Raw genomic sequence first — 24,897 nt, 5'->3', positions numbered from 1 at the left:
TCTAAAACTTTATTTATTTATTTATTTATTTATTTATTTATTTATTTATTTATTTATTTTTGAGACAAAGTCTTGCTTTGTCGCCAGGCTGGAGTGCAGTGGTGCAATTCTGGCTCACTGCAACCTCCGCCTCCCAGGTTCAAGCTATTCTCCTGCTTCAGGCTCCCAAGTAGATGGGACTATAGGCGTGCACCACCACGCCCAGCTAATTTTTGTATTTTTAGTAGAGATGGGGTTTTACCATGTTGGCCAAGATGGTCTCAATCTCTTGACCTCGTGATCTGCCCGCCTTGGCCTCCCAAAGTGCTGGGATTACAGGTGTGAGCCACCGTGCCCGGCCAATTTGATTACTTAGAATATAATTGTGTGATTGGTGTGAAGTCGTGATCTAATTTTATTTTTTATAGTGCCATTTGGTAAATAGTTCATTCTTTCCCCAGTGATTATATTATCTCTGTCATATATTGTTTCAAGTATGCATGGGTTATTTTTAGGCTCTGTTTTCTGTTCCATTGGACATTTGCCCATCCCTGTGTTTTTAGCATACTATGATTGTTACTTTATACATAATTATTATTTTTTTTTTTGTAGAGTTGGGGTCTCACTGTGTTGCCCAGACTGGTCTCGACCTCTTGGCCTCAAGCAATCCTCCTCCCTCAGCTTCCCAGAATGCTGAGATTACAGGTAATTATTATTATTATTATTATTATTATTATTAGAGATGGAGTCTTGCTCTGTTGCCCAGGCTGAAGTGCACTGGCATGATCTTGGCTCACTACAAGTTCCGCCTCCCAGGTTCAAGTGTTTCTCCTGCCTCAGCCTCCTGAGTAGCTGGGACTACAGGTACATTCCACCACGCCTAGCTAAGTTTTTTTTTTTTTTTTTTTGAGACGGAGTCTCACTCTGTTGCCCAGGTTGGAGGGCAGTGGCCGGATCTCAGCTCACTGCAAGCTCCGCCTCCCAGGTTCAAGTGTTTCTCCTGCCTCAGCCTCCCGAGTAGCTGGGACTACAGGTACATTCCACCACACCTAGCTAAGTTTTTTTTTTTTTTTTTTAGAGAGGGAGTCTCACTCTGTCGCCCAGGTTGGAGTGCAGTGGCCGGATCTCAGCTCACTACAAGCTCCGCCTCCCGGGTTAACGCCATTCTCCTGCCTCAGCCTCCCGGGTAGCTGGGAATACAGGCGCCTGCCACCTCGCCCGGCTAGTTTTTTGTATTTTTTAGTAGAGACGGGGTTTCACCGGGTTAGCCAGGATGGTCTCGATCCCCTGACCGATCCGCCTGTCTCGGCCTCCCAAAGTGCTGGGATGACAGGCTTGAGCCACCGCGCCCGGCCGCTAATTTTTTTATTTTTAGTAGAGACGGAGTTTCACCATATTGGCCAGGCTGGTCTCAAACTCCTGACCTGTGATCCGCCCACCTTGGCCTCCCAAAGTGCTGGGATTATAGGTATGAGCCACCGCGCCCAGCCTGATTACAGGTAATTATTACTTTAGCAAATAACATGCCTGCTGCCTGGTAGGACTTGTCTTTTTTTGTTGTTTTTTGGTATGGGGTCTTGCTCTATTGCTCAGGCTGCAGTGCAGTGGCGTGATCTTGGCTCATTGCAACCTCTACCTCCCAGGTTCAAGCAATTCTGCCTCAGCCTCCCAAGGAGCTGGGATTTCGGGCTTTCACCACCATGCCTGGCTCATTTTTTGTATTTTTAGTAGAGACGGGGTTTTGCCATGTTGGCCAGCCTGATCTCAGGTGATGTGCCGGTCTCGGCCTCCCAAAGTGCTGGGATTACAGGCGTGAGCCACTGTGCCTGGCCATACTTTATCTATTATTATTATTATTATTTGTAGGGACGGGGTCTGACTGTGTTGCCCAGGCTGGTCTTCAATTCTTGGCCTCAAGTGATCCTCCTGTCTCAGCTTCCAAGAATGTTGAGGTTACAGGTAAGTATTATTTTAGCAAATAACATGCTTGCTATCTGGTAGAATTTGTCTTTAAAAATACAATTTTTTTCTTTTTCTTTTTTTTTTTTTGAGACGGAGTCGCGCTCTGTCTCCCAGGCTGGAGTGCAGTGGCCTGATCTCAGCTCACTGCAAGCTCCGCCTCCCAGGTTCCCGCCATTCTCCTGCCCCAGCCTCCCGAGTAGCTGGGACTACAGGCACCCGCCACCACGCCCGGCTAATTTTTTTTTTTTTTTTTTTGTATTTTTAGTAGAGACGGGGTTTCACCGTGTTAGCCAGGATGGTCTCCATCTCCTGACGTCATGATCCACCCGCCTCGGCGTCCCAAAGTGCTGGGATTATAGGCGTGAGCCACTGTGCCTGGCTGATTTTTTTTTTCTTTAGATACCTTTACTATTCTTGGCCCTTTTCTTGGCTTACTGCAACCTCTGCCTCCCGGGTTCAAGCAATTCTCCTGCTTCAGCCTCCCGAGTAGCGGGGATTACGGGCTCCTGCCACCACGCCTGGCTAATTTTTGTGTTTTCAATAGAGATGGAGTTTCACCATGTTGGCCAGACTGGTCTCAAATTCCTGACCTTGTGATCCGCCCACCTTGGCCTCCCAAAGTGCTGGGATTACAGCCATGAGCCACCGTGCCCATCAAATCTTTCTACTCATGAATATGTGGGGGTTTTTTTGGTTATTATTTGTTTGTTTGTAGAGATAGGGTCTCACTATGTTGCCCAGGCTGGTCTTGAACTCTTGGACTCAAGAGATCCTCCTGGCCGGTCATGGTGGCTCACACCTGTAATCCCAGCACTTTGGGAGCCCGAGACAGGTGGATCACGAGATCAGGAGATCGAGACCATCCTGGTTAACATGGTGAAACCTCGTCTCTACTGAAAATACAAAAAATGAGCTGAGCGTCGTGGCGTGTGCCTGTAGTCTCAGCTACTTGGGAGGCTGAGGCAGGAGAATGGTCTCGATCACCCAGTGAACCCGGGTGGCGGAGCTTGCAGTGAGCCGAGATCGTGCCACTGCACTCCAACCTTGGCAACAGAGTGAGACACCGTCTCAGCAAAAAACAACAACAACGAGATCCTCCCATGTTGGCCTTTCACAGTGCTGAGATTGCAGGCAAGAACCACCACACCCAGCCATTTCAGTTTTTTTTTTTTTTTCCTCGAGATAAGAGTCTTGCTCTGTAGCCCAGGCTGGCGTGTGGTGGTGCAATCTCTGCTCACTGCAAGCTCTGCCTTCTGAGTTCACGCCATTCTTCTGCCTCAGCCTCCTGAGTAGTTGGGACTACAGGTGCCCGCCACCATGCCCAGCTAATTTTTTGTATTTTTAGTAGAGACAGGGTTTCACCGTGTTAGCCAGGATGGTCTTGAACTCCTGACCTCGTGATCCACCCGCCTCGGCCACCCAAAGTGCTGGGATTACAGGCGTGAGCCCCACCGCATTTCAGTTTTTTTAAAAAAGAATTCATTAGCTGAGTGCAGTGGCTCATGCCTCTAATGCTAGCACTTTGGGAGGCAGATCAGTTGAACCCAGGGGTTCAAGACCAGCTTGGACAACATGGCAAAACCCTGTCTCTACCAAAAAATACAAAAATTAGCCAGGCATAGTTGCATACTCCTGTAATACCAGCTATTCAGGAGGTTGAAGTGGGACGATCACGAGGTCAGGAGTTCAAGACCAGCTTGGCCAGCATGACAAATCCCCATCTCTACTAAAAATACAAAAATTAGCAACGCACAGTGGCAGGTGCCTATAATCCCAGCTACTTGGCTGAGGCAGGAGAATCGCTTGAACCTGGGAGTCGGAGGTTGCAGTAAGCTGAGGTTGCACCACTGCACTACAGCCTTGGTGACAGAGCAAGATTCTGTCTCAAAAAAAGAAAGAAAGAAAAAGAAAAATGAAAGATGGGTGAGGTTAAGGAATTGAGCATTTGGAAGTCAAAGCATGGTTGAAATTAAAGCAGAGAAAGAGACTCCAACCAAAGCAGTTCACTTGGCAGTTACTATCTGAAGAACCAATGTCAGAATACTATTAATTGTTACTATGAATCCTACAGGAGGGACACTGGCTGCTAAAGAAGAGAACTGTCAGGGTTGTCTTAGTAAAGGCTGAAGAATGCAAAGTGGGGATAAAAGCCAGAAAGAGTGAAAGAAATAGAACCAAAGTCATCTCTTAGGAGAAGAGAAATAAATGCACCATCGGAAGAGTATCCAGTATGCAAGTAAGTTAGACGAATGAACAACATTGCAGCAAGCCATTCTCTCAAATGCGACCAAATACTAAAAGATAAACACTAGAGAAATAGCAGGTCAATACGTGGAAAAGATGGGGCAGTACTTTTAACATATCCTTGGATTAATGACATCAGATATTCAACTGATCAGAGACAGCATACTTAATCTCATCAAAAAAGCTAAGTAGCAATAAGAGACCTTAAAATGATCACTGAGGCCCTCCAACACCAGCTATTTCTGCAGTCATGATCACACAATACTGCATCCTCATTTTATCCCTCCCCTGGCCCTCCAAAACTCTGTCATCACACTCTTCCGAAGAGAGTCACTAAGCGCAGCCCACACTCAAAAGGTACAGAGTTAAACTCTCTATCTCTGGGCAGAGGGAAGATCTACATAAATTATTTGAGGCTCTTTCTCAAAAAAAAAAAAAAAAAAGAAAAACAAACAAAATATGTATATACTAGCTGGGCATAGTGCAAGTACCTGTGGTCCCAGCCACTTGGGAAGCTGAGGTAGGAGGGACCACTTGAGGTGGGACGATTTCTTAAGCTGAGGAAGTTAAGGCTGTAGTAAGCCAAGATATATAACTTTTTCTAATTATAAAATTAGCACATGGGCCTGGTGCGGTGGCTCACGTCTGTAATCCCAGCACTTTGGGAGGCCGAGGCGGGTGGATCACGAGATCAGGAAATCAAGACCATCCTGGCTAACACGGTGAAACCGCGTGTTTACTAAAAATACAGAAATTAACTGCGCGGTGGTGGCGGGCGCCTGCAGGAGAAAGGCGTGAACCCAGCGGGCGGAGCTTGCAGTGAGCCGAGATCGTGCCACTGCACTCCAGCCTGGGCGACAGAGCGAGACTCTGTCTCAAAAAAGAAATCCTTTTTAGATGTTTTTTTGTTGTTTGTTTGTTTTTTCGTTTGTTTTTCGAGATGGAGTTTCCCTCTTATTGCCCAGGCTGGAGTGCAATGGCACGATCTAGGCTCACTGCAACCTCCGCCTCCCAGGTTCAAGCGATTCTCCTGCTTCAGCCTCCCCAGTAGCTGGGATTACAGGCACCCACCACGACGCCCAAGCTCATTTTTGTATTTTTAATAGAGACGGGGTTTCACCACGTTGACCAGGCTGATCTCAAACTCCTGATCTCAGGTGATCCACCCGCCTCGGCCTCCCAAAGTGCTGGGATTGCAGGCATGAGCCATCACACCTGACCTGTTTGTTTTCAGATAGGGTCACTCTGTCAGCCAGGCTGGAATGCGATGGTGTTTTTTTTTTTTTTTTTTTAAGAGACGGAGTCTCCACTCTGTCCCCAGACTGGAGTGCAGTGGCGGGATCTCGGCTCACTGCAAGCTCCGCCTCCTGGGTTCACGCCATTCTCCTACCTCAGCCTCCCGAGTAGCTGGGACTACAGGCACCCGCCAACACGCCCGGCTAATTTTTTTTTTGTATGTTTAGTAGAGACCGGGTTTCACCGTGGTCTTGATCTCCTGAGCCTCGTGATCCACCCGCCTCGGCCTCCCAAGGTGCTGGGACTACAGGTGTGAGCCACCGCGCCCAGCCTTCGATGGTGTGATTTTGATCACAGCTCACTGCTGCCTCAACCTGAGGGCTCAAGTGATCCTTCCACTTCAGCCTCCTGAGTAACTGGGACCACAAGAGTGAGCCACCATGCCTGGCTAATTTATTAATTTTTGTAGAGATGGGGTCTCCCTATGTTGCCGAGGCTGGTCTCGAACTACTGGGCTTAAGTGATCCTCCTGCCTTGGCTTCCCAGAGCAATGGGACTAAAGGCATGAGCCACTGTACCCGGTCAATCCTTTTTACATGTTTGAGGAAAAATAAATGTGCTATTTTCAGGCTAAAATCAAGTAATTGTCATGTGTTAGGAAGCATGTGACGGATTTTTGCAGCAGAGGGTTAGAAAGGAACTTTCTTTGTCTACTTGGCCCTCTGCATTTCAGGGCTCCCCCGCCATCTGCCTATCTGAGTGTAAAGTGGACCTTATTGGCATCTGGACTGCCAAACTGCTTTTTTTCCTTTGCTTTGTCCCAGCCTTCTCTTGAAGGCCAAACTCTTGAAAAATTATATTCTTCACATTCCTATAGTAAATATAAAGCTTTATGTCAACACATATGGCAGGATCTGAGGCTCTCTCGTCACCTCTGGTCCCTTTCTCTAGTCTTTTTCTCTGTAGTCTTTGTTTTCCTGTCCTCCATCTCCTAATTTATTAGTTTTTATTATTATATTTTATATTATTTTTTTGAGATGGAGTTTTGTTCTTGTTGCCCAGGCTGGAGTTCAATGGTGCGATCTTGGCTCACTGCAACCTCTGCCTCCTGGGTTCAAGTGATTCTTCTACCTCAGCCTCCCAAGTAGCTGAGATTACAGGCAGGCGCCACCATGCCTGGCTAATTTTTGTAATTTTAGTAGAGACGGGGTTTCACCATGTTAGCCAGACTGGTGTTGAACTCCTGACCTCAATTGATCCGACTTCCTTGGCCTCCCGAAGCGCTGGGATTACAAGCGTGAGCCACAGTGCCTGGCAGTTTGTTTTATTTTGGTTGAACAGTTACAAGTCTTGGTTTGTTTTCCTGTAGTAACAGGTTCATCTTGATATGATACAGTGTTTTTAAATTCTTTTCCATTTTCCTGCCTTTGTCTTCACATGCTAGTTTTTTTTGGTTGTTTCTTTTTTCTTTTTTTTGAGAGAGAGTCTTGTTGTGTTGCCCAGGTTGCAGTGCAGTGGTGTGATCTGGGCTCACTGCAACCTCTGCGTCCTGGGTTCAAGTGATTCTTTCACCTCAGCCTCCTGAGTAGCTGGGATTACAGGTGCCCATCACCATGACTGGCTAATTTTTGTACTTTTATTAGAGACAGGGTTTCACCACGTTGGCCAGGCTGGTCTTGAACTCCTGACCTCAATTATCTGCCTGCCTTGGCCTTCGAAAGTGCTGATTACAGGTGTGATCCACCGCACCTAGCCTGTTTAGTTGTTTCTAAGAAGGGAAATACTGGTTTTGATTGACATAGTTCATCCACTTATTTACCAACCACTTGCGAAGTGCCTATTACATGCTGCTTCCGAATAGGCAGGGAATAGGCAGGTTCATTGACAATAGCACAAGGCGCCTGCCACTTGTCTTCAAGGATAAAGAGACATCCAGACGAAGAAATGTCATAAACAAATGGGACATGATTGTAGCAGAGGCAGATGCATGGTGGAGGGAAAGTAATTTTGTCTGGGGAGTTGAGAAAAGCTGTCACTTGAGCTAGATCTTGAATGAATGGGAACTCATGAGGTTGAGTGGACGAATAGGAAGGGCCAACAGCAGAGGTATGGCATGTACAAGATGCAGAGGCCTGAAAAAGCCTGGTGTGTTGTGAGACTGGCAGGTGTTTCAAGGCTGATATGGCTGGAGGGTAGTGCCTGTGAAGCGGTGGTAGCTTGTAAGATTGGAGAGGCAAGCTGTTATCCTCTTTATGCATGCAGAAGGAATTAACTTCAGACCGGGCACAGTGGCTCATGCCTATAATCCCAGCACTTTGGGAGGCCGACGTGGGCAGATCACCTGAAGTAGTTCAAGATCAGTCTGGCCAACCAGGTGAAACCCCATCTCTCCTAAAAATACAAAATTAGCCGGGTGTGGTGGTGCATGCCTCCTGTAATCCCAGCTACTGGGGAGGCTCAGGCAGAAGAATCACTTGAACCTGAGAGGCAAAAGTTGCAGTGAACTGAGATCGTGCCACTGCACTCCATGCTGGGTGACAGTGTGAGACCCTGTCTCAAAAGAAAAAAAAACAAAACAAAAGGAATTGACTTGAGCCATTTGGAGCCATGAGGGTCTGTGAGTGAGATACTGTGTCATGTTGGACCATCTCAAAGACAGCTTCTGACCCCACAGTTCTCAACCTTGTTCTGAGGTCTTGCTCTGTCTCCTAGGCTGGCATGCAGTGGTGCCACCATGCCTCACTGCAGCCTCACAAACTCCTGGACTCAAGTGATCCTCCTGCTTTTGCTTCCCTTGAATGTTGGCACCTCATGGGATTACAGGGACACATCACCAGTCACAGATTTTTTTTTTTTTTTTTTTTTTTTTGAGACAGTCTCACTCTGTCACCCAGGCTGGAGTGCAGCTGCGCAGTCTTGGCTCACTGCAACCTCTGCCTCTCGGGTTCAAGTGAGTCTCATGCCTCACCCCTCCAAGTCCGAGACTACAGGCGTGTGCCACCACATCCAGCTAATTTTTGTATTTTTAGTGGAGATGGGGTTTCACCATGTTGGCCAGGCTGGTCACGAACTCCTGGCCTGAAGTTATCTGCCAGCCTCAGCCTCCCAAAGTGTTGGGATTACAGGTGTCAGCCACTACACCTGGCCTGTTAGTTTTTTTGAGGCAGAGTCTTGCTGTGTCACCCAGGCTGGAGTGCAGTGGCCCATTCTCGGCTCACTGCAACCTCTACCTCCTGGGTTCAAGGGATTCTCATGCCACAGCATAAGAAGTGGGATTACAGGGATTAGCAGGTGTGATTACAGGTGTGAGGCACCATGCCCAGCCAGGCCCAGATAATTTTAAAATGTATGTATCTATTTATTTATTTAGAAATTGGGTCTCAATATGTTGTCCAGGCTGGTCTTAAACTCCTGGCCTCAAGAAATCCTCTCTCCTTGGCCTCCTAAAGGGCCAGGTGACAGGCATGAGTCACACTGCACCCAGCCTTGAGCATTTGTGCTCGAGATAAAGTCCATTCAGAACCTCTGGTTGGCACTTCTTATCTGGCACATGCAGGACACCTTGGACCTCTTATCATCTTTGAGCACTGATCTGAACCCACTTGCTCGCCTTCTCCCAGGGCTGCCCCCTGCACCCCTTGTTCCTAGGGTGGGGATGAGGATGGATGCCTGGGGTTGCAGAGGGGACTAGCAGAAGATGATCCTTTTCTCTGTGCTATTACTTACGATCTTGGCTTTTGCTTTCTTCCAAATACACAGCAATCTTGGCTTCCAGCCTAGGTGGGAAAGGGAGAAAGAACCGGTTTCCTCCAGCTCCTCTCTGAAAGTAGCCCAACTGGCACTGTTTAGGAACAAGGAGTTCCTGAGAGTGTTGGCACCTCATGGTGTTGATGTCCGGTAGTTTCCTGCTGTGAACCTTTTCTCTGCCCCACTTCAATCCAAGGACCCTGTGGAGGGAATTCTAGGCTTCTTCAAAACCTTTGCAGTATCAGCTGCCTCCAAGGTCTAACATAGTGAAGTGATAGGGAGACAGGACCGTGGGGGAGTTTGGGATGACCGTGATAGACCCTGCAAGGTGGGAGAGTCTGGCCATGGCATCTTCTGGTCTATTCTAGGAAGAAAGTGGATGCCTCTGAGACCTAGCTCTGTTATGTTCATTACAGCCCTATCAGTCTCTTCTGGATGTCTGATTCCTAGCTGCCAAACATCCAGGTGCTAGCAGCTGGGGGTGGGGTAGGATACGAAGGGGGGTGTCTACCTCAACTCTCCTGCCCAAACCGTTCATTTTAAAGTACTGTGAAGAAGACTGGATTCTTGTTAATTCAATAAAGTTAACAAAGCAAAGTATTGTAGTGAGTACACAATAAATAGTTGCTGCATGAGGAATTACTTGAAATAAATTCAAGATGAGTCTTGAAAAACGAGTGGGAGTAAGCCGTGCATGGAAGCAGAGGTCTAGCGCCAAGTCCCAGAGGCCTGAGAGGGCAAGCCTTGGTCGGGGAAAAGGCAGAAGTTGTGACTGGCTGCCTCTGAGAGCGCAAGTAGCCATGCGAAGTTGGGAAAACCCGGCGGTGGCCGCAGCCGTGAACCAGGGGCAAATGGAGGATGGTGTTGGGGTAGTTACTAGCCTGCCGGAACGGAAGAAGAGGGACCTTTGGGGGCGGTAAGGCCTAAAGGACACTGTAGGGGCCTCGGGATTTGGGCCAGGATCACAGGCCTCGTCCACTTAAAGGTGGCTCCGTGCCAAGCCTTCCCAGAGTCAGGTTGAAAAGAACCTTAGGTTTAGACAGGTTGGAGATCAGAAATTGGACGACGCAGGAAGTACTGTCGGAGGCGTGTTCCCGACTTTACGACCCTGAGCCGCCCACGGCTGGGCCTGTCCCCGAGGTTCCACCTTAAGGGGCGGGCCGGGGCGGGGCTCCGCCGCCCCTTCCCAGAGGCCGCGCCTGTTGCTGAGCAGATGCAGTAGCCGAAGCTGCGCGGAGGCACACAGGCCGGGAGACCGTTCTGGGTCCGAGGATCCGGGCAGGGGTTGAGCCACCATCTGACCTCAAGCTTCGTCGTGTCGCCGGTTCTGCAGGCACCATGAGCCAGGACACCGAGGTGGATATGAAGGAGGTGGAGCTGAATGAGTTAGAACCCGAGAAGCAGCCGATGAACGCGGCGTCTGGGGCTGCCATGGCCGTGGCGGGAGCCGAGAAGAATGGTCTGGTGAAGATCAAGGTGGCGGAAGACGAGGCGGAGGCAGCAGCTGCGGCTAAGTTCACGGGCCTGTCCAAGGAGGAGCTGCTGAAGGTGGCGGGCAGTCCCGGCTGGGTGCGTACCCGCTGGGTGCTGCTGCTGCTCTTCTGGCTCGGCTGGCTCGGCATGCTGGCGGGTGCCGTGGTCATAATCGTGCGGGCGCCGCGCTGTCGCGAGCTACCGGCGCAGAAGTGGTGGCACACGGGCGCCCTCTACCGCATCGGCGACCTTCAGGCCTTCCAGGGCCACGGCTCGGGCAACTTGGCGGGTGAGTGCAGCGCGCCGCCGCCCTGGGTACTCCGGGTTGAATCTGGTGGCCTGCACCGACCTCCTCCCCTGTCCCTAGACGGATCTAGATGGTTCTCCCCTCCATCCGGTACCGACGACCATTCCCCCCCCCCCTCCCCGCCACATTGCCCTTCCCTCCTTTCTTTGAAGAAAGCTGACCCGCCCCTCACTCTGTCACGAGGGTGGGTGACTCAGCGTCCTCCCTCCCCGCGGTGCCAGAAGCCAGTTGCAACCGGTTTCTCAAGTAATGTGCAGGAGTCCTTACATCAGCTCTTCTGAGTCTCGTGATTCAGCCTCGCCTCCCCATCACTCCCTCTCCCCCCTCCCTTCTCCCCGTCCCATCCTTAGGCTCTGGGAGAAGGGAGAGTGGGGAGGTAAGGGGCCCCTCAAAGGGGCCTCACCTGTTAACCCAGCCCCCCATTTCAGGTCTGAAGGGGCGTCTCGATTACCTGAGCTCTCTGAAGGTGAAGGGTCTTGTGCTGGGCCCACTTCACAAGAACCAGAAGGACGATGTCGCTCAGACCGACTTGCTGCAGATCGACCCCAATTTTGGCTCCAAGGAAGATTTTGACAGTCTCTTGCAATCGGCTAAAAAAAAGAGTGGGTATCTTGGGGTTCCCAAGGAAACAGCTAGAAAAGACTTGGCCAGAGGAAAAGTAGAATAGAACTTTTGTCTCGTTTCCTCCTAACTAGCTCTGAGTTTTCCTAGGGCAGGTAGAGGGGAGATTTGTTAGTCTTCAGCCCAAAATGGATTTGTCCAGTCGTTTGGGGGCTATTTGGTTGTGGGATCTTGAGCAGGTCATTTAACTTCTGGGCTTTAGTGCCTTTATTTGTAAAATGTAGATATTTACTAAACCAGTGGTTTTAAACTTGTAAAACAGTAGGTTCTTTGCGGGGGGAAAATCCCAAATATTGTTTTACAACTCAGCATAGACACATGTTAAAAAAGGTTCACCTTGGGAGTGGGGAACACAGGGGCCACTTCTCTGCACTATAAACTTTCTGCCTTCCAATATCTTTTTTTTTTTTTTTGAGATGGAGTCTCTGTCGCCCAGGCTGTAGTGCAGTGGAACGATCTCAGCTTACTGCAGTCTCCTCCTCTGGGGTTCAAGCGATTCTCCTGCCTCAGCCACCTGAGTAGCTGGGACTACAGCCATGTGCCACCACACCAGGATTATTTTTATATTTTTAGTAGAGATGATTTTCACCATGTTGACCGGGCTGGTTTTGAACTCGCCTGGCCTGCCTTCCAATATCTTAAGGCCCTTCCTTACTCATATCTGTTTCAACGGAATGAATTTTGCCAGGGTTCAAATTCAAGCTTTTGTACCAAATGATACATAGGAAACACTCAGTGACTTGCATTTGTGATTTTCTTGTTTCCCCTTAACTCGTAGACTGTCTCATGACTGCGTCTTCCTCCATTGTTCTAGGCATCCGTGTCATTCTGGACCTCACTCCCAACTACCGGGGTGAGAACTCGTGGTTCTCCACCCAGGTTGACAGTGTGGCCACCAAGGTGAAGGTGAGTGTTGGAGCTGATGGCTGGTGGAAGTCAGATGCTGAGGCTGGAATGGTCCTTTCACAGCAAGCCCTGTAGACCCAGCCTGGCTGCAGCTGAGGGTCCCTTTGCTTCTTGAGACCAAGCAGGAATGCCTCCTCCTATAGCCAAAGGATAGGCCAACAGCACACCTGTTTTTCTTGTTCCTTTTCTGATCTCTTATTTTTCTTATTTCCTTGACTCTGAGGATGAGACAGTGACAGGAAGGGACCTTCTCAGATGTCAGTCTGGAAGTTTGATTTTTCTTTCTTTTGGGAGAGGAAGCCCTTTATCTGTGGGAATCCTGCCCTGACTGGTTTCCCAGTTCTTGTTTGATGTATTTGGAATAGAGCCCAGTCTGAAATTATAAGCACTGGGGTACTCTATGTGTCTGGGACTGTGCCAAGTATTTTATAGATGTTTCCAATTCCCTGTATAACCATACAAGGTATCTAATTTGCCATAGGCTCAAATCTATACTCAGCAGGCTAGGAGTAGGACTTTGAATGTTACCCTAGCTCCGGATGTCTGGGTCCTAGGACACTGACATATTCAGAATGGGTAGAACAAAAACGGAAGCAGATGCTGACACTGCTGGTAGCTGTGATTCTAAGATAAAAGTCTGGACTCCCAGCATTTGGGTAGGACCCTGGGATCATCCAGTTTAGGCCTTGCCAGTTACTAGGGGACCCGTTAAAAGATGCTGATGAGGGAATGTTTTTGGATTGGGTGGTTTGGCATGAGGGTCTCAGATGGAAATGGAGACCAGAGGAGAGGGTACATGGCCCAGGGAAAGGGAGGAAAAGGAGAGTGGGGGTGAAGTTCTGTGGTGTGTGCAGGATGACTGCCAGGATTCCATTCTGCAGCACTGGCCTCTTTTCAACTCTAAACTGCCCTGGGGCTGTGCTTTGAATTTCAATCTTTCATCCTTGGCCTTGCTCTGAGCAGCTATTGTGCTCACACCTTCCCCAGACCTCAGGAAACTAGGAGAGGGGCGATCTTGACTGACATTTTAGATCCTGTCTGCTGCTCACTGATTGTGAGTGACCGTGGACATGTCTCCTTGCTTCTCTGTTTCTTCATCTCTAAAATAGATACACTAACATTCCAATGCTAAGTGTTAAATGAAGTTTTGTTTATGGATGTACCTTTTCTCTGGTGCCTTTTCTGTAGCTTTCAAAGGTGAAGCTGTGTGATTTGCCTGAGGCAAGAATAGAGAACTAAAATGCTGTAGCACTAAGAAAATCAGTGGAAGGGTAGAACTGGAAGGGTCAAAAAGGGTAAACCTCTGTAGTGCAGGTGGGGAAGACAGAGGCAAGGCACAGGCCTCTCTCCCCAGCTCCCGGGGAAGTGTGGGGTGGGTGAGGTTTAGTGTGGGCTGGAATTTTCTGAGCCTTTTCCTAAGAATTGATGTCTGTCCTCTATTCTTCTGTCCCCTATAGGATGCTCTGGAGTTTTGGCTGCAAGCTGGCGTGGATGGATTCCAGGTTCGGGACATAGAGAATCTGAAGGTGAGTTCCCTTTCCACATTAGGGACAAAGCTTGGGCGAGAACAGAGGGACTCAGCCAGAGCCTAGTAATATTCCCTGTTCCTTGATTCTACTTTTTTCTTTCTAGGATGCATCCTCATTCTTGGCTGAGTGGGAAAACATCACCAAGGGCTTCAGTGAAGATAGGTGGGTGCGGGTGCCATTCTGCTGACTGAGTTCCACTGTGGGAACCCCTCGGTGGAGTGCTAGGCCTAAGAAGTGGGGATTCCTAGTCTAGAGGACTTTCTGTACCTTTATTCTTTCTTTCTTTTTTTTTTTTTTTGAGACGAAGCTTCGCTCTTGTTGCCTGGGCTGGAGTGCAATGGCATGATCTCAGCTCACCGCAACCTCCGCCTCCCGGGTTCAAGTGATTCTCCTGCCTCAGCCTCCTGAGTAGGTGGGATTACAAGCATGTGCCACCACGCCCGGCTAATTTTTGTATTTTCAATAGAGACGGGGTTTCTCCATGTTGGTCAGGCTGGTCTCGAACTCCTGACCTCAGGTGATCACTTGCCTCAGCCTCCCAAAGTTCTGGGATTACAGGCGTAAGCCACTGCGCCCAGCCCGTTCTTTCTTTCTTATACTAACCTTGACCCCCTCCCTCCCCCCTGCAGGCTCTTGATTGCAGGGACTAACTCCTCCGACCTTCAGCAGATCGTGAGCCTACTCGAATCCAACAAAGACTTGCTGTTGACTAGCTCATACCTGTCTGATTCCAGCTTTACTGGGGAGCATACAAAATCCCTAGTCACACAGTATTTGAATGCCACTGGCAATCGCTGGTGCAGCTGGAGTGTGAGTACCATGCTGGTGGGAAAGGGGGCAGATGGGAGAAGAAAGCGTTGCTGGGAGATGGAGGCAGAGGTGGGTTATGGGGCTCACCAGAGTGTCTCTCCCTGTAGTTGTCTCAGGCAGGGCTCCTGACTTCCTTCTTGCCGGCTCAACTTCTCCGACTCTACCAGCTGATGCTCTTCACCCTGCCGGGGACTCCTGTTTTCAGCTACGGGGATGAGATTGGCCTGAAGGCGGCTGCCCTTCCTGGACAGGTACTGCTTGCTGTCTGTCTGTCTGTCACAGGGAGGTTGTTTATCCATCCTATGATGATTCTGGGGATGGCGGCAGGTAGACGTGAGCCTTGGGGTGAAAACGCATTTGATTCCTAGTCAGTATTTGGGTAGCTGTGTGACTTTGGGCAAATTATTTTACCTTTCTGAATTTTGGTCATCCCTTGTGTTACTGCATTTCTTGAAGGCTGATTAGGATTAAATGAGGGCATGTTTTTAATGGTAATGTCTGGTACCTGGCAGATGTTTGCTATGGTAGCCACCATTCATTTATTCATTCCTTTATTCTTTGGACAGTGGGTACTGTGCTAGACTCTGTGCCCTCGGAAGCTCATAGCTTAGTGAAGGAGCCAGACAAATAAGTGGAGAAATACATGGCAGTGGCTGGGCACAGTGGCCTGTAATCCTAGCACTTTGGGAGTCCAAAGCGGGTGAATCACCGGAGGTCAGGAGTTCGAAACCAGCTTGGCCAACATGGTGAAACCCAGTCTCTACTAAAAATACAAAAATTAGCCAGGCGTGGTGGTGCACGCCTGTAGTCCCAGCTACTCAGGAGGCTGAGGCAGGAGAATTGCTCGAACCAGGAGGCAGAGGTTGCAGTGAACTGAGATTGCGCCACTGCACAATAGCCTGGGTGACAGAGCAAGACTCCTCAAAAAAAGAAAAGAAAAGAAAAAGAAAGAAATACATGGTGGGGTACCACTACAAAGGCATTCACAAGCTTTAGACACAGGGTTACTGTTGATGCCCGACTTTTTTTTTTAAAGACAGCATTTCACTATGTTGGCCAGGCTGGAGTGCAGTGGCATGATCTTGGTTCACTGTAGCCTCCGCCTCCCAGGCTGAAATGATCATCCCACCTCAGCCTTCTGAGTAGCTGGGATATGTACCATAGATAGGTATGTGCCACCATGCCCAGCTAATCTTTTTTTGGAGACAAGGTCTTGCTCTGTTGCTCAGGCTAGATTCCAGTGGTGCGATTATGTCTCACTGCAATTCTGCCTCCCAGCTTCCCAAGTAGCTGGGAATATAGGCGCACACCAGCATGCCCAGCTAAGTTTTATAGAGACAGGGTTTCACTATTGTTGCCCAGGCTGGTCTCCAACTCCTGGGCTCAATCGATCTGCCTGCCCTGACCTCCCAAAGTGCTGGGGCTACAGGTGTGAGCCACTGTGCCTGGCCACAGCTAATTATTAAAATCTGTAGAGGTGTGGTCTCACTGTGTTGCCCAGGCTGGTCTCAAACTCCTGGGCGCAAGTGATCCTCCCACCTTGGCCTCCCAAACTGCTATGATTACAGGTGCGAGCCACTGCACCCTGCCATCAGCACGATGTTTATAGAACCAGTTATTCATTTATTCCACAGGTGTTTATAGAGTAATTTTTATCTGTTACACTGAGGATACAGCATTGCACAAGAGAGCTGGAGATGGTTAGATAATTAGATATGCGTAAGTAAAATGCCAGCTGCTGATCAGTGCTATGCAAAAGAAGGCAGGGTAAGTAGCCTAGAGACGAGGGGATGATGGGGCTTGTTTTATAGAGAGCAGCCATAGGAGACGTGGTAAGATAACCAAGCAGATACCTGAGGGAAGTGAGAGAGCTGGCTGACAGTCATCTGGGAGCTCTCGGCTGGGGGGCAACAGTGTATGTGTGAGGACCCTGAGGTGGGAGCCTGCCTCACTCATGCAGTAGAAGTTAGCCAGGCCGGGCGTGGTGGCTCATGCCTGTAATCCCAGCACTTTGGGAGGCCAAGGTGGGTGGATCACCTGAGGTCAGGAGTTCGAGACCAGCCTGGCCAACATGGTGAAACCCTGTCTTTACTAAAAATACAAAAAAATTAGCTGGGTGTGGTGGCGAGCACCTATAGTCTAGCTACTCAGGAGGCTGAGGCAGGAGAATCGCTTGAACCCAGGAGGCAGAGGTTGCAGTAAGCCAAGATCATGCCACTGCACTCCAACCTGAGCAGAGCGAGACTCTGTCTCAAAAAAAAAAAAAAAAAAAAAACCCAGACATGAGTAGGGGAGGTTATATATCGACGAGGATGGGAATGGGAAGAGGGATAAGGGACAGTGGGCCCAGGGCTTTTTTTTTGAAACAGGGTCTCACTCTGTTGCCCAGGCTGGAGTACAGTGGTGCAGTCATGGCTCACTGCAAGTCAAATTCCTGGGTTCAAGTGATCCTCCCTCCTCAGCCTCCCCAGTAGCTGGGACTATAGGGACACTACACCCAGCTAATTTTTAAAAATTTTGTAGCAGAGATGAGGGCTCATTATTTTGCTGAGGCTGGTTTCAAATGCCTGGGCTCAAGCGATCCTCTTGCCTTGGGCTTCTAGAGTGCTGGAATTACAGATGTGAGCCACCATGCCTGACCCCAGGCCTTTTTAAAGTCCTGTTTTCTCTGCATTTCAGCCTGTGGAGGCTCCAGTCATGCTGTGGGATGAGTCCAGCTTCCCTGACATCCCAGGGGCTGTAAGTGCCAACATGACTGTGAAGGTAAGAGTTTTAGATGGGCAGAACATGACCAGTGGAGGGTGGGCTGGGCTTGTAGAAGTCTGTGCCCAGGGGACCCCCTCACATGCTTCCGCTATGTTTTTATCATTCTTAGGGCCAGAGTGAAGACCCTGGCTCCCTCCTTTCCTTGTTCCGGCAGCTGAGTGACCAGCGGAGTAAGGAGCGCTCCCTACTGCATGGGGACTTCCATACATTCTCCTCTGGGCCTGGACTCTTCTCCTATATCCGCCACTGGGACCAGAATGAGCGTTTTCTGGTAGTGCTTAACTTTGGGGATGTGGGCCTCTCGGCTGGGCTGCAGGCCTCCGACCTGCCCGCCAGCGCCAGCCTGCCAACCAAGGCTGACCTTGTGCTCAGCACCCAGCCAGGCCGTGAGGAGGGCTCCCCGCTTGAGCTGGAACGCCTGAAACTGGAGCCTCACGAAGGGCTGTTGCTCCGCTTCCCCTATGCGGCCTGACCCCAGCCTGACGTGGACCCACTACCCTTCTTTCCTTCCCAGGCCCTTTGGGTTCTGGTTTTTCTCTTTTTTTCCCTTTTTTAAAAAACAAAAACAAAACTGTTGCAGATTATAAATGAACCCCCAAATAGGGTGTTTTCTGCCTTCAAATAAAAGTCACCCCTGCCTGGTGAGGTCTTGTCTTCCCTCTGCATCTCTCATAGCAGGAATTTCTCTCCTTCCTCCCCTCCCATGAGTCTACTGCTCCAACTCCTTCGTTATTTACGTAGGGACCAAGGCCCAGAGAAGGGGGGCCCCCCAAAGTCAACAGCATGGAGGTGTCAGGGCTGGGATAGCACCCATGCCTCACCCACGCCGGGCCACGGGGCTCTCTGGACATCCTGGGTCTTGCCGACTGTTAACTTCATCTCCCTCAGCAAAGGGCTCTATCTAGATAAATGTAGTTAGTTTTCCTGTTTTTGCAGACTCGGCCTTTCACGGAGGGTAGGGGTGTGATGGTCTGGTTTTTAAAAGGTATTTCTAAAGGATACTAGAAGTTATGCGTTCAAGAATTTGTTGAACACTCAGCACGTGTCAGAAACTAGCCCTGTTCTGGGGTCACAGCAGGGAACACTGTACAAAAATTCCTGCCTCCTTGAGGCTGATACTCTTGTGGGGAGCAAAGAAAAAAAACACAGCAGTTGTAGTGCGTTGGATATGGTGACAGTGTTTTAATAAGTGAGGGAGTTCACCTGGTGAGTATCTGGGGAAGGGGCTTCCTGGGACTGAGGGGTGGGAGCCTGGCTGATGTGAGTGAGAAGAGTTAGAGTAAGGGATGAAGTCTCGTCGGCAAGGAGTGGGCAGATCATGACAGTTGTAATAAGGTGGTCACATAGAGTGCAGAGAGTCTGGCAGCCTACATGGTTGGAGGGCGTGGTCCCCACAAATTTGTCCTCACTTCAATACCAGCTGCAAGCTCAGGGGTCCCCATGACCCCCTTCAGGTAGGTAATAGACTAGAGTGACTCACATAACTCAAGAAGGTGTTGGGATTATGGTTTTATTACAGCAAAAGCATGCCTAGAACCAGCCAAAGGATGAGAGGCCTGGGGCAGGGTTCCTGCTGTCTTCTTGCCATGGAGTCCTGGCACCTCTTCCCGGCCATGATGGAGGTATAACCAGGGAAGCTCACTTGATCCTTGGGTGTGCTGAAATCCCTTGGTGCTTAATCACATAGTGCTCTGTGGCTGACCTTTAGTCTTCAGTCCCTGAGGGAGCTTTGGGCTAAGGCCTTTAGTTGTCTCCATTTCCCCCAGAGGTTGCCTGTCCCCAAAGCTCACTCCTGTTAGGACATGCCATGGGTCTAGAAGGCACTTTAACCAGTAGCCGAGGGTAAAGGCCAGACTTCCAAGTAAGATTAATTCTTCACTACACATAGGGTCTGAGGGAGTGGAATGTGAGTTGTTGGGGGGTTTTGATCGGAGTGACATGGTCTCACTTGGAATTTTACAGACTCACTGGCTGTTACTAGCCAGCAAGCAGGGAGGCCAGTTAAGATGGTTTGTTCCTGCAACCTAGAATACTTTTTAGGATGGTAGTAGTGCAGGTGGTAAGAAGTATTGGGGTCCTGCTTTTTTTTGTTGTTTTTTTTGAGGAGTCTCTCTCTGTTGCCTAGTCTGGAGTGCAGTGGCATGATAGCTCACTGCAAGCTCCACCTCCTGGGTTCACGCCATTCTCCTGCCTCGGCCTCTGGAGTAGCTGGGACTACAGGCGCCTGCCACCAGGCCCATCTAATTTTTTTGTGTTTTTATTAGAGATGGGGGTTTCACCGTGTTAGCCAGGATGGTCTCGATCTCCTGACCTTGTGATCCACCCGCCTCGGCCTCCCAAAGTGCTGGGATTACACGCCACCGCGCCCAGCTGGTCCTGCGTTTATTTTGCAAGCAGATCCGCAGTATTTGCTATGGGATCCTGTTGCAGTACTAGTGATCTGCGCAGGCCTCGTGGCCCTTGGGGTTAGTTTGGCTCTCAGCTTTCTTACAGAAAAGAATGCCAGCTGGGCGCAGTGGCTCATGCCTGTAATCCCAGCACTTTGGGGAGGCTGAGGCGGGTGGATCACGAGGTCAGGAGTTCAAGAACAGCCTGACCAATATGGTGAAACCCCATCTCTACTGAAAATACAAAAGTTATCTGGGCGCGGTCGTGGGCGCCTGTAATCCCAGCTACTTGGGAGGCTGAGACAGGAGAACTTGAACCTGGGAGGTGGAGGTTGCAGTGAGCAAGATCACGCCACTACACTCTAGCCTGGGCAGCAGAGCGAGACTCAGTCTCGGGGGAAAAAAAAAAAAGAATGCAGGTCACTGGTGCAGGCTTCACTTCCCAAGGGCTGTGTCCTGGAGTGGGCCTGGATCTCTGAGAGTTTCCTGGTGTAGGGGAGAGATCAAGACATGAAAAGACCCAAATTAAGGCCCAGGATCCTGAGGCTGTCAGAGCACAGTTCCTGAGAAGACACCCAGCCTGCTGGGCCTTGGCTTCCCTCTGCCTAGGGTTTCCCTTCTCTCTTAGTAACTGCCCCACTTTCTGGATCTTGCCCGCTCTGGGCCTCTTCCTGAGGCTCCTCACCCTTCCCTGTTCATGTCCTTTCCCAGGGTCCCAGCTCCAGCCCTCCCTTTTCTCCTTCCTCTGCCTCCTGGACTCCCGTCTTAGACAGTTTTTATTATGGTGCTGTTATGGATGGAGCCTCATTATGGTTATATGCTTATTTAATTTTCATCTTTTCCCCCTATCGTAACCACTAGACCACCAGGGAGATTTTCACTTAAGAAAAATATAGTAAGGCCAGGTGGTGGCTCATGCTTATAATCCTAGCACTTTGGGAGGCTGAGGTGGGAGGGTTTCTTGAGGCTGGGAGTTTGAGGCCAACCTGGGCAACATAGTGAGACCCCTGTCTATTTAAAAGTAAATTAGCTGGGCATGGTTGCATGTGCCTGTAGTCCCAGCTACCCTGGAAACTAAGGCGGCAAGATCACTTGAACTTTGGAGGTTGAGGCTGCAGTGAGGTATGATTATACCACTGCACTCCAACCTGGGTGACAAAGTGAGACTCTGTCTCAAAAAAAAAAAAAAAAAAAAAATTGTAAGACACATGGCATAAAATTTACTATTTTATTTATTTATTTATTTTTGAGATGGAATCTTGCTCTTCCACCCAGGCTGGAGTGCAGTGGTATCTGGGCTCACTGCAACCTCCACCTTCCGGGTTCTGGCGATTCTCCTGCCTCAACCTCCTGAGTAGCTGGGATTTACAGGTGCCCGCCGCCGTACCCAGCTAATTTTTGCATTTTTAGTAGAGATGGGTTCACCATGTTGACCAGGCTAGTCTTGAACTTGTGACCTCACCTGCCCTCCTCGGCCTCCCAAAGTGCTGGAATTACAGGCATGAGCCACTGCGCCAGCCATTAGCAAGCATTTTTGAGTTACTGCTCTGTCTCTGGTACCTTCCTCAACTTTCTGGGTACAGGGGTGAACAAGACCCTGTTTTCTAACCTTAGAGCAGGTCAGTGTTTCCGAAGTGTGCTGAGTTGTGCCTGAGCGCAATGATTAGAAATAAAAGCCTTGGGCCGGGCGCGGTGGCTCAAGCCTGTAATCCCAGCACTTTGGGAGGCCGAGACGGGCGGATCACGAGGTCAGGAGATCAAGACCATCCTGGCTAACACGGTGAAACCCCATCTCTACTAAAAATACAAAAACTAGCCGGGCGAGGTGGCGGGCGCCTGTAGTCCCAGCTACTCCGGAGGCTGAGGCAGGAGAATGGCATAAACCCGGGAGGCAGAGCTTGCAGTGAGCTGAGATCCGGCCACTGCACTCCAGTCCGGGCGACAGAGCGAGACTCCGCCTCAAAAAAAAAAAAAAAAAAAGCCTTGGCCTCCCGCAGTGACTCACGCCTGTAATTCCATGATTTCCAACCTCCAGAGGACCAAATGCTTGACGTGATAAGCACTGAGACCCTCTCTTAAGGGTTAAGGGCACCACAAACTGAGAACAATGTAACAAGTCATTGGTTTAATGACTTTCACTTTTAAGTCATTATGAGGCACCTAGGAGGACTGTGGGGACCCTGTTTATGGAGGCTGAGGGCTCAGAGAAGTAAAGGGACCTTTCTAGACACAGCAGTGGAGCTGCCATTCGGACCCAGGCCTTAGTACCACGGTCAAGCCCCACGTGCCAATGGACTTGGTCCTTCCTGGGATCCCCGGCCAATTACCTGCCTTTGGATCATGGGTCAGGGTGGACATCTCTGTCAGCCTGAGCCATTCCTCTGGTTCCAATTGATGTGCTGCATGTTGGGGACATAAACGAACCTAAAATACTGTTATGCTGATCTGACCTTCACTGATGGGGAGTGAAAGCAGATGTGTAAGTAATCGGGGCTGAGATAAAGGCTGTAGAGTGGCCGGGCGCGGTGGCTCACGCCTGTAATCCCAGCACTCTGGGAGGCCGAGGCGGGCGGATCACAAGGTCAGGAGATCGAGACCATCCTGGCTAACACGGTGAAACCCCGTCTCTATAAAAATATGAAAAATTAGTTGGGCGCGGTGATGGGCGCCTGTAGTCCCAGCTGCTCGGGAGGCTGAGGCAGGAGAATGGTGTGAACCCGGAGGTGGAGCTTGCAGTGAGCCGAGATCACACCACTGCACTCCAGCCTGGGCAACAGAGCAAGACTCAGTCTCAAAAAAAAAACAAAAAACAAAAGGCTGTAGAGCACCAGGCCCCGTGATGGACCGAGGAGGAGTTTAACCCCAGAGGGATCAGGGAAAGCTTCTTGGAGCCTTCATGTGAGCTGAGATTGAGGCACTAGTAGGCGTTGACGTTATGCATGTGAAAGAAAAGGCCACAGGGTGTAGGTAACATTATGTACCACTGCTCAGTTGAGACAGCCTGATGAGTGTGAGGAACTGTAACTGCGACATAAAGCATGATTTTGGACAACTTGGGAGAGTGGTGAGAACCAACCAGAGGCTGAAGCACAAAGGGCTTTAACAGCCATGGCTCAAGTTGTCTGTACTTTACCCCATCATATAGATTAGTGGTCCCCAGCCTGGTTATGCAGAATCCTCTGGAAAAAATTTTCCCATCCAACTTACACCAAATCAGAATCTCCAAGGGGGATGTGCCGTGAATCTCCAAGGGTGTGAGCTTGAAAGTTTATTTCACTTTTATTACTCTTTTTGAGAGGGAGTGTCTGTCGCCCAGGCTGGAGTGCAGTGGCGCAATCTCAGCTTGCTGCAACCTCTGCCTCTCGTGTTCAAGCGATTCTCCTGCCTCAGCCTCCCAAGTAGCTGGGACTATAGGTACTTGCCATCATGTCCCACTCAATTTTTGTATTTTTTTAGTAGCGACGGGGTTTCACCATGTTCAGGCTGGTCTCAAACTTCTGACCTCAGCTGATCCACCCACCTTGGCCTCCCAAAGTTCTGGGATTACTGGCGTGGACCACTGCACCTGGCTGGAAGTTTATTTTTAGCCACCTTCCCCAAATTATTCTTAGAGCAGGTCAGTGTTTCCCAAGTTTGCTGAGTTATGCCCGAGGGCAATGATTAGAAATAAAAGCCTTGGTCTCCCGCGGTGGTTCACGCCTGTAATCCCAGCACTTTGGGAGGCCGAGGCGGGCAGATCATGAGGTCAAGAGATCAACACCATCCTGGCCAACATGGTCAAACCCTGTCTCTTCTACAATAGCAAAAATTAGCCGAGCATGAGGCAAGAGAAATGCTTGAACCCTGGAGGCGGAGGTTGCAGGTTGCAGTGAGCTGAGATTGTGCCACTGTACTCCAGCCTGGCGACAGATGGAGACTCCATCTCAAAAAAAAGAAAGAAAGAAAAGCCTTGAATTTTTCTCCTGGATGTTCTGATTCAGAAGGTCTGGGATGGGACACTAGAATCTATGTAACAAGCTCAGATAAGAACAAGAGAAAGAACAAAAAAAGAACAAGAGGTCGGGCGCGGTGGCTTACGCCTGTAATCCCAGCACTTTGGGAGGCTGAGGTGGGCGGAAATCGAGACCATCCTGGCTAACATGGTGAAATGCTGTCTCTACTAAAAATACAAAAAAATTAGCTGGGCGAGGTGGCGGGCTCCTGTAGTCCCAGCCACTCCGAAGGCTGAGGCAGGAGAATAGTGTGAACCCGGGAGGTGGAGCTTGCAGTGAGCCGAGATTGTGCCACTGCACTCCAGCCTGGGTGACAGAGCGAGACTCCCTTTCAAAAAAAAAAAAAGAAAAAAAAAAGTAGCTGAGGGTGGAAAAAGCTGATCAACTCCATGCAGATACGCTGGGTGCCCTTCTCCTTGCAGGTGGAGGTTTCCAGCAGGGTAGAGTCTACAACTCAGCAGAGGGCAAGATCTGGGAGGCCTGGGGGTAGAGGTGGGGGATTTGCCATGAGGATAAATGATGTGTGTGGGTGGAGAAGGGCAGAAGGGTGAGATTGGAGCCCTGAGGACTGGCAACATCTATAGACTAGAGACAGTTGAAGAGAGACCCATATAGAAGGCAGAGAACAGAGCATGGGACTGGGGATAGGAAGACAAGAGGCCAGTTGGTATTGGTAGAACTGTCCCAGGTGGCCTTCAGATTTGGTGACAAGGAGAGCATCCGTGGTTTCCGGGTGATCTTCTCCAGAGCACTTCCAAGGGAACGTGGAGAAATTGAACATTTAAATTTGAGGGGTTAGAGGGATTTGTACATGTTTCTAGATAGTATCAGTTGGGTTGGAGCACCTGCTTTCTTTTTTTTTTTTTTTTTTGAGACAGAGTCTCGCTTTGCCACCCAAGCTGGAGTACAGTGGCGCGATCTCGGCTCACTGCAAGCTC

The 24,897-nt window shown here is 49.8% G+C and overlaps 1 protein-coding gene across 3 annotated transcripts in view; it reads left to right on the top strand.

The window, feature by feature from the left end:
• SLC3A2 (solute carrier family 3 member 2) overlaps positions 1–18,243 on the top strand; it is a 34,185-nt gene extending 15,942 nt beyond the window's left edge. The window contains exons 2-13 of one of the 3 annotated variants that reach the window (XM_031936738.1): positions 592–684; positions 1,846–1,938; positions 4,013–4,177; positions 10,502–10,930; positions 11,377–11,550; positions 12,384–12,475; positions 13,933–14,001; positions 14,108–14,166; positions 14,634–14,814; positions 14,922–15,065; positions 17,494–17,577; positions 17,690–18,243. In XM_031936738.1, coding sequence (XP_031792598.1) covers positions 4,147–4,177; positions 10,502–10,930; positions 11,377–11,550; positions 12,384–12,475; positions 13,933–14,001; positions 14,108–14,166; positions 14,634–14,814; positions 14,922–15,065; positions 17,494–17,577; positions 17,690–18,052 — 1,626 coding nt within the window. In that variant the 5' untranslated portion in view covers positions 592–684; positions 1,846–1,938; positions 4,013–4,146 and the 3' untranslated portion in view covers positions 18,053–18,243. Of the gene's footprint in view, positions 1–591; positions 685–1,845; positions 1,939–3,923; positions 4,178–10,501; positions 10,931–11,376; positions 11,551–12,383; positions 12,476–13,932; positions 14,002–14,107; positions 14,167–14,633; positions 14,815–14,921; positions 15,066–17,493; positions 17,578–17,689 lie in introns of those variants that run through there. The other 2 variants (XM_023186312.3, XM_023186313.2) reach the window with 2 other exon arrangements.
• The last annotated feature ends 6,654 nt before the right edge of the window (positions 18,244–24,897 follow it).

The sequence above is a fragment of the Piliocolobus tephrosceles genome, chromosome 13 (genome assembly GCF_002776525.5).
Source record: "Piliocolobus tephrosceles isolate RC106 chromosome 13, ASM277652v3, whole genome shotgun sequence".
NCBI lineage: Eukaryota > Metazoa > Chordata > Mammalia > Primates > Cercopithecidae > Piliocolobus > Piliocolobus tephrosceles.
The sequence above is the reverse complement of the archived record's forward strand: the minus strand, read 5'-3'. Positions and strand labels throughout refer to the sequence as shown.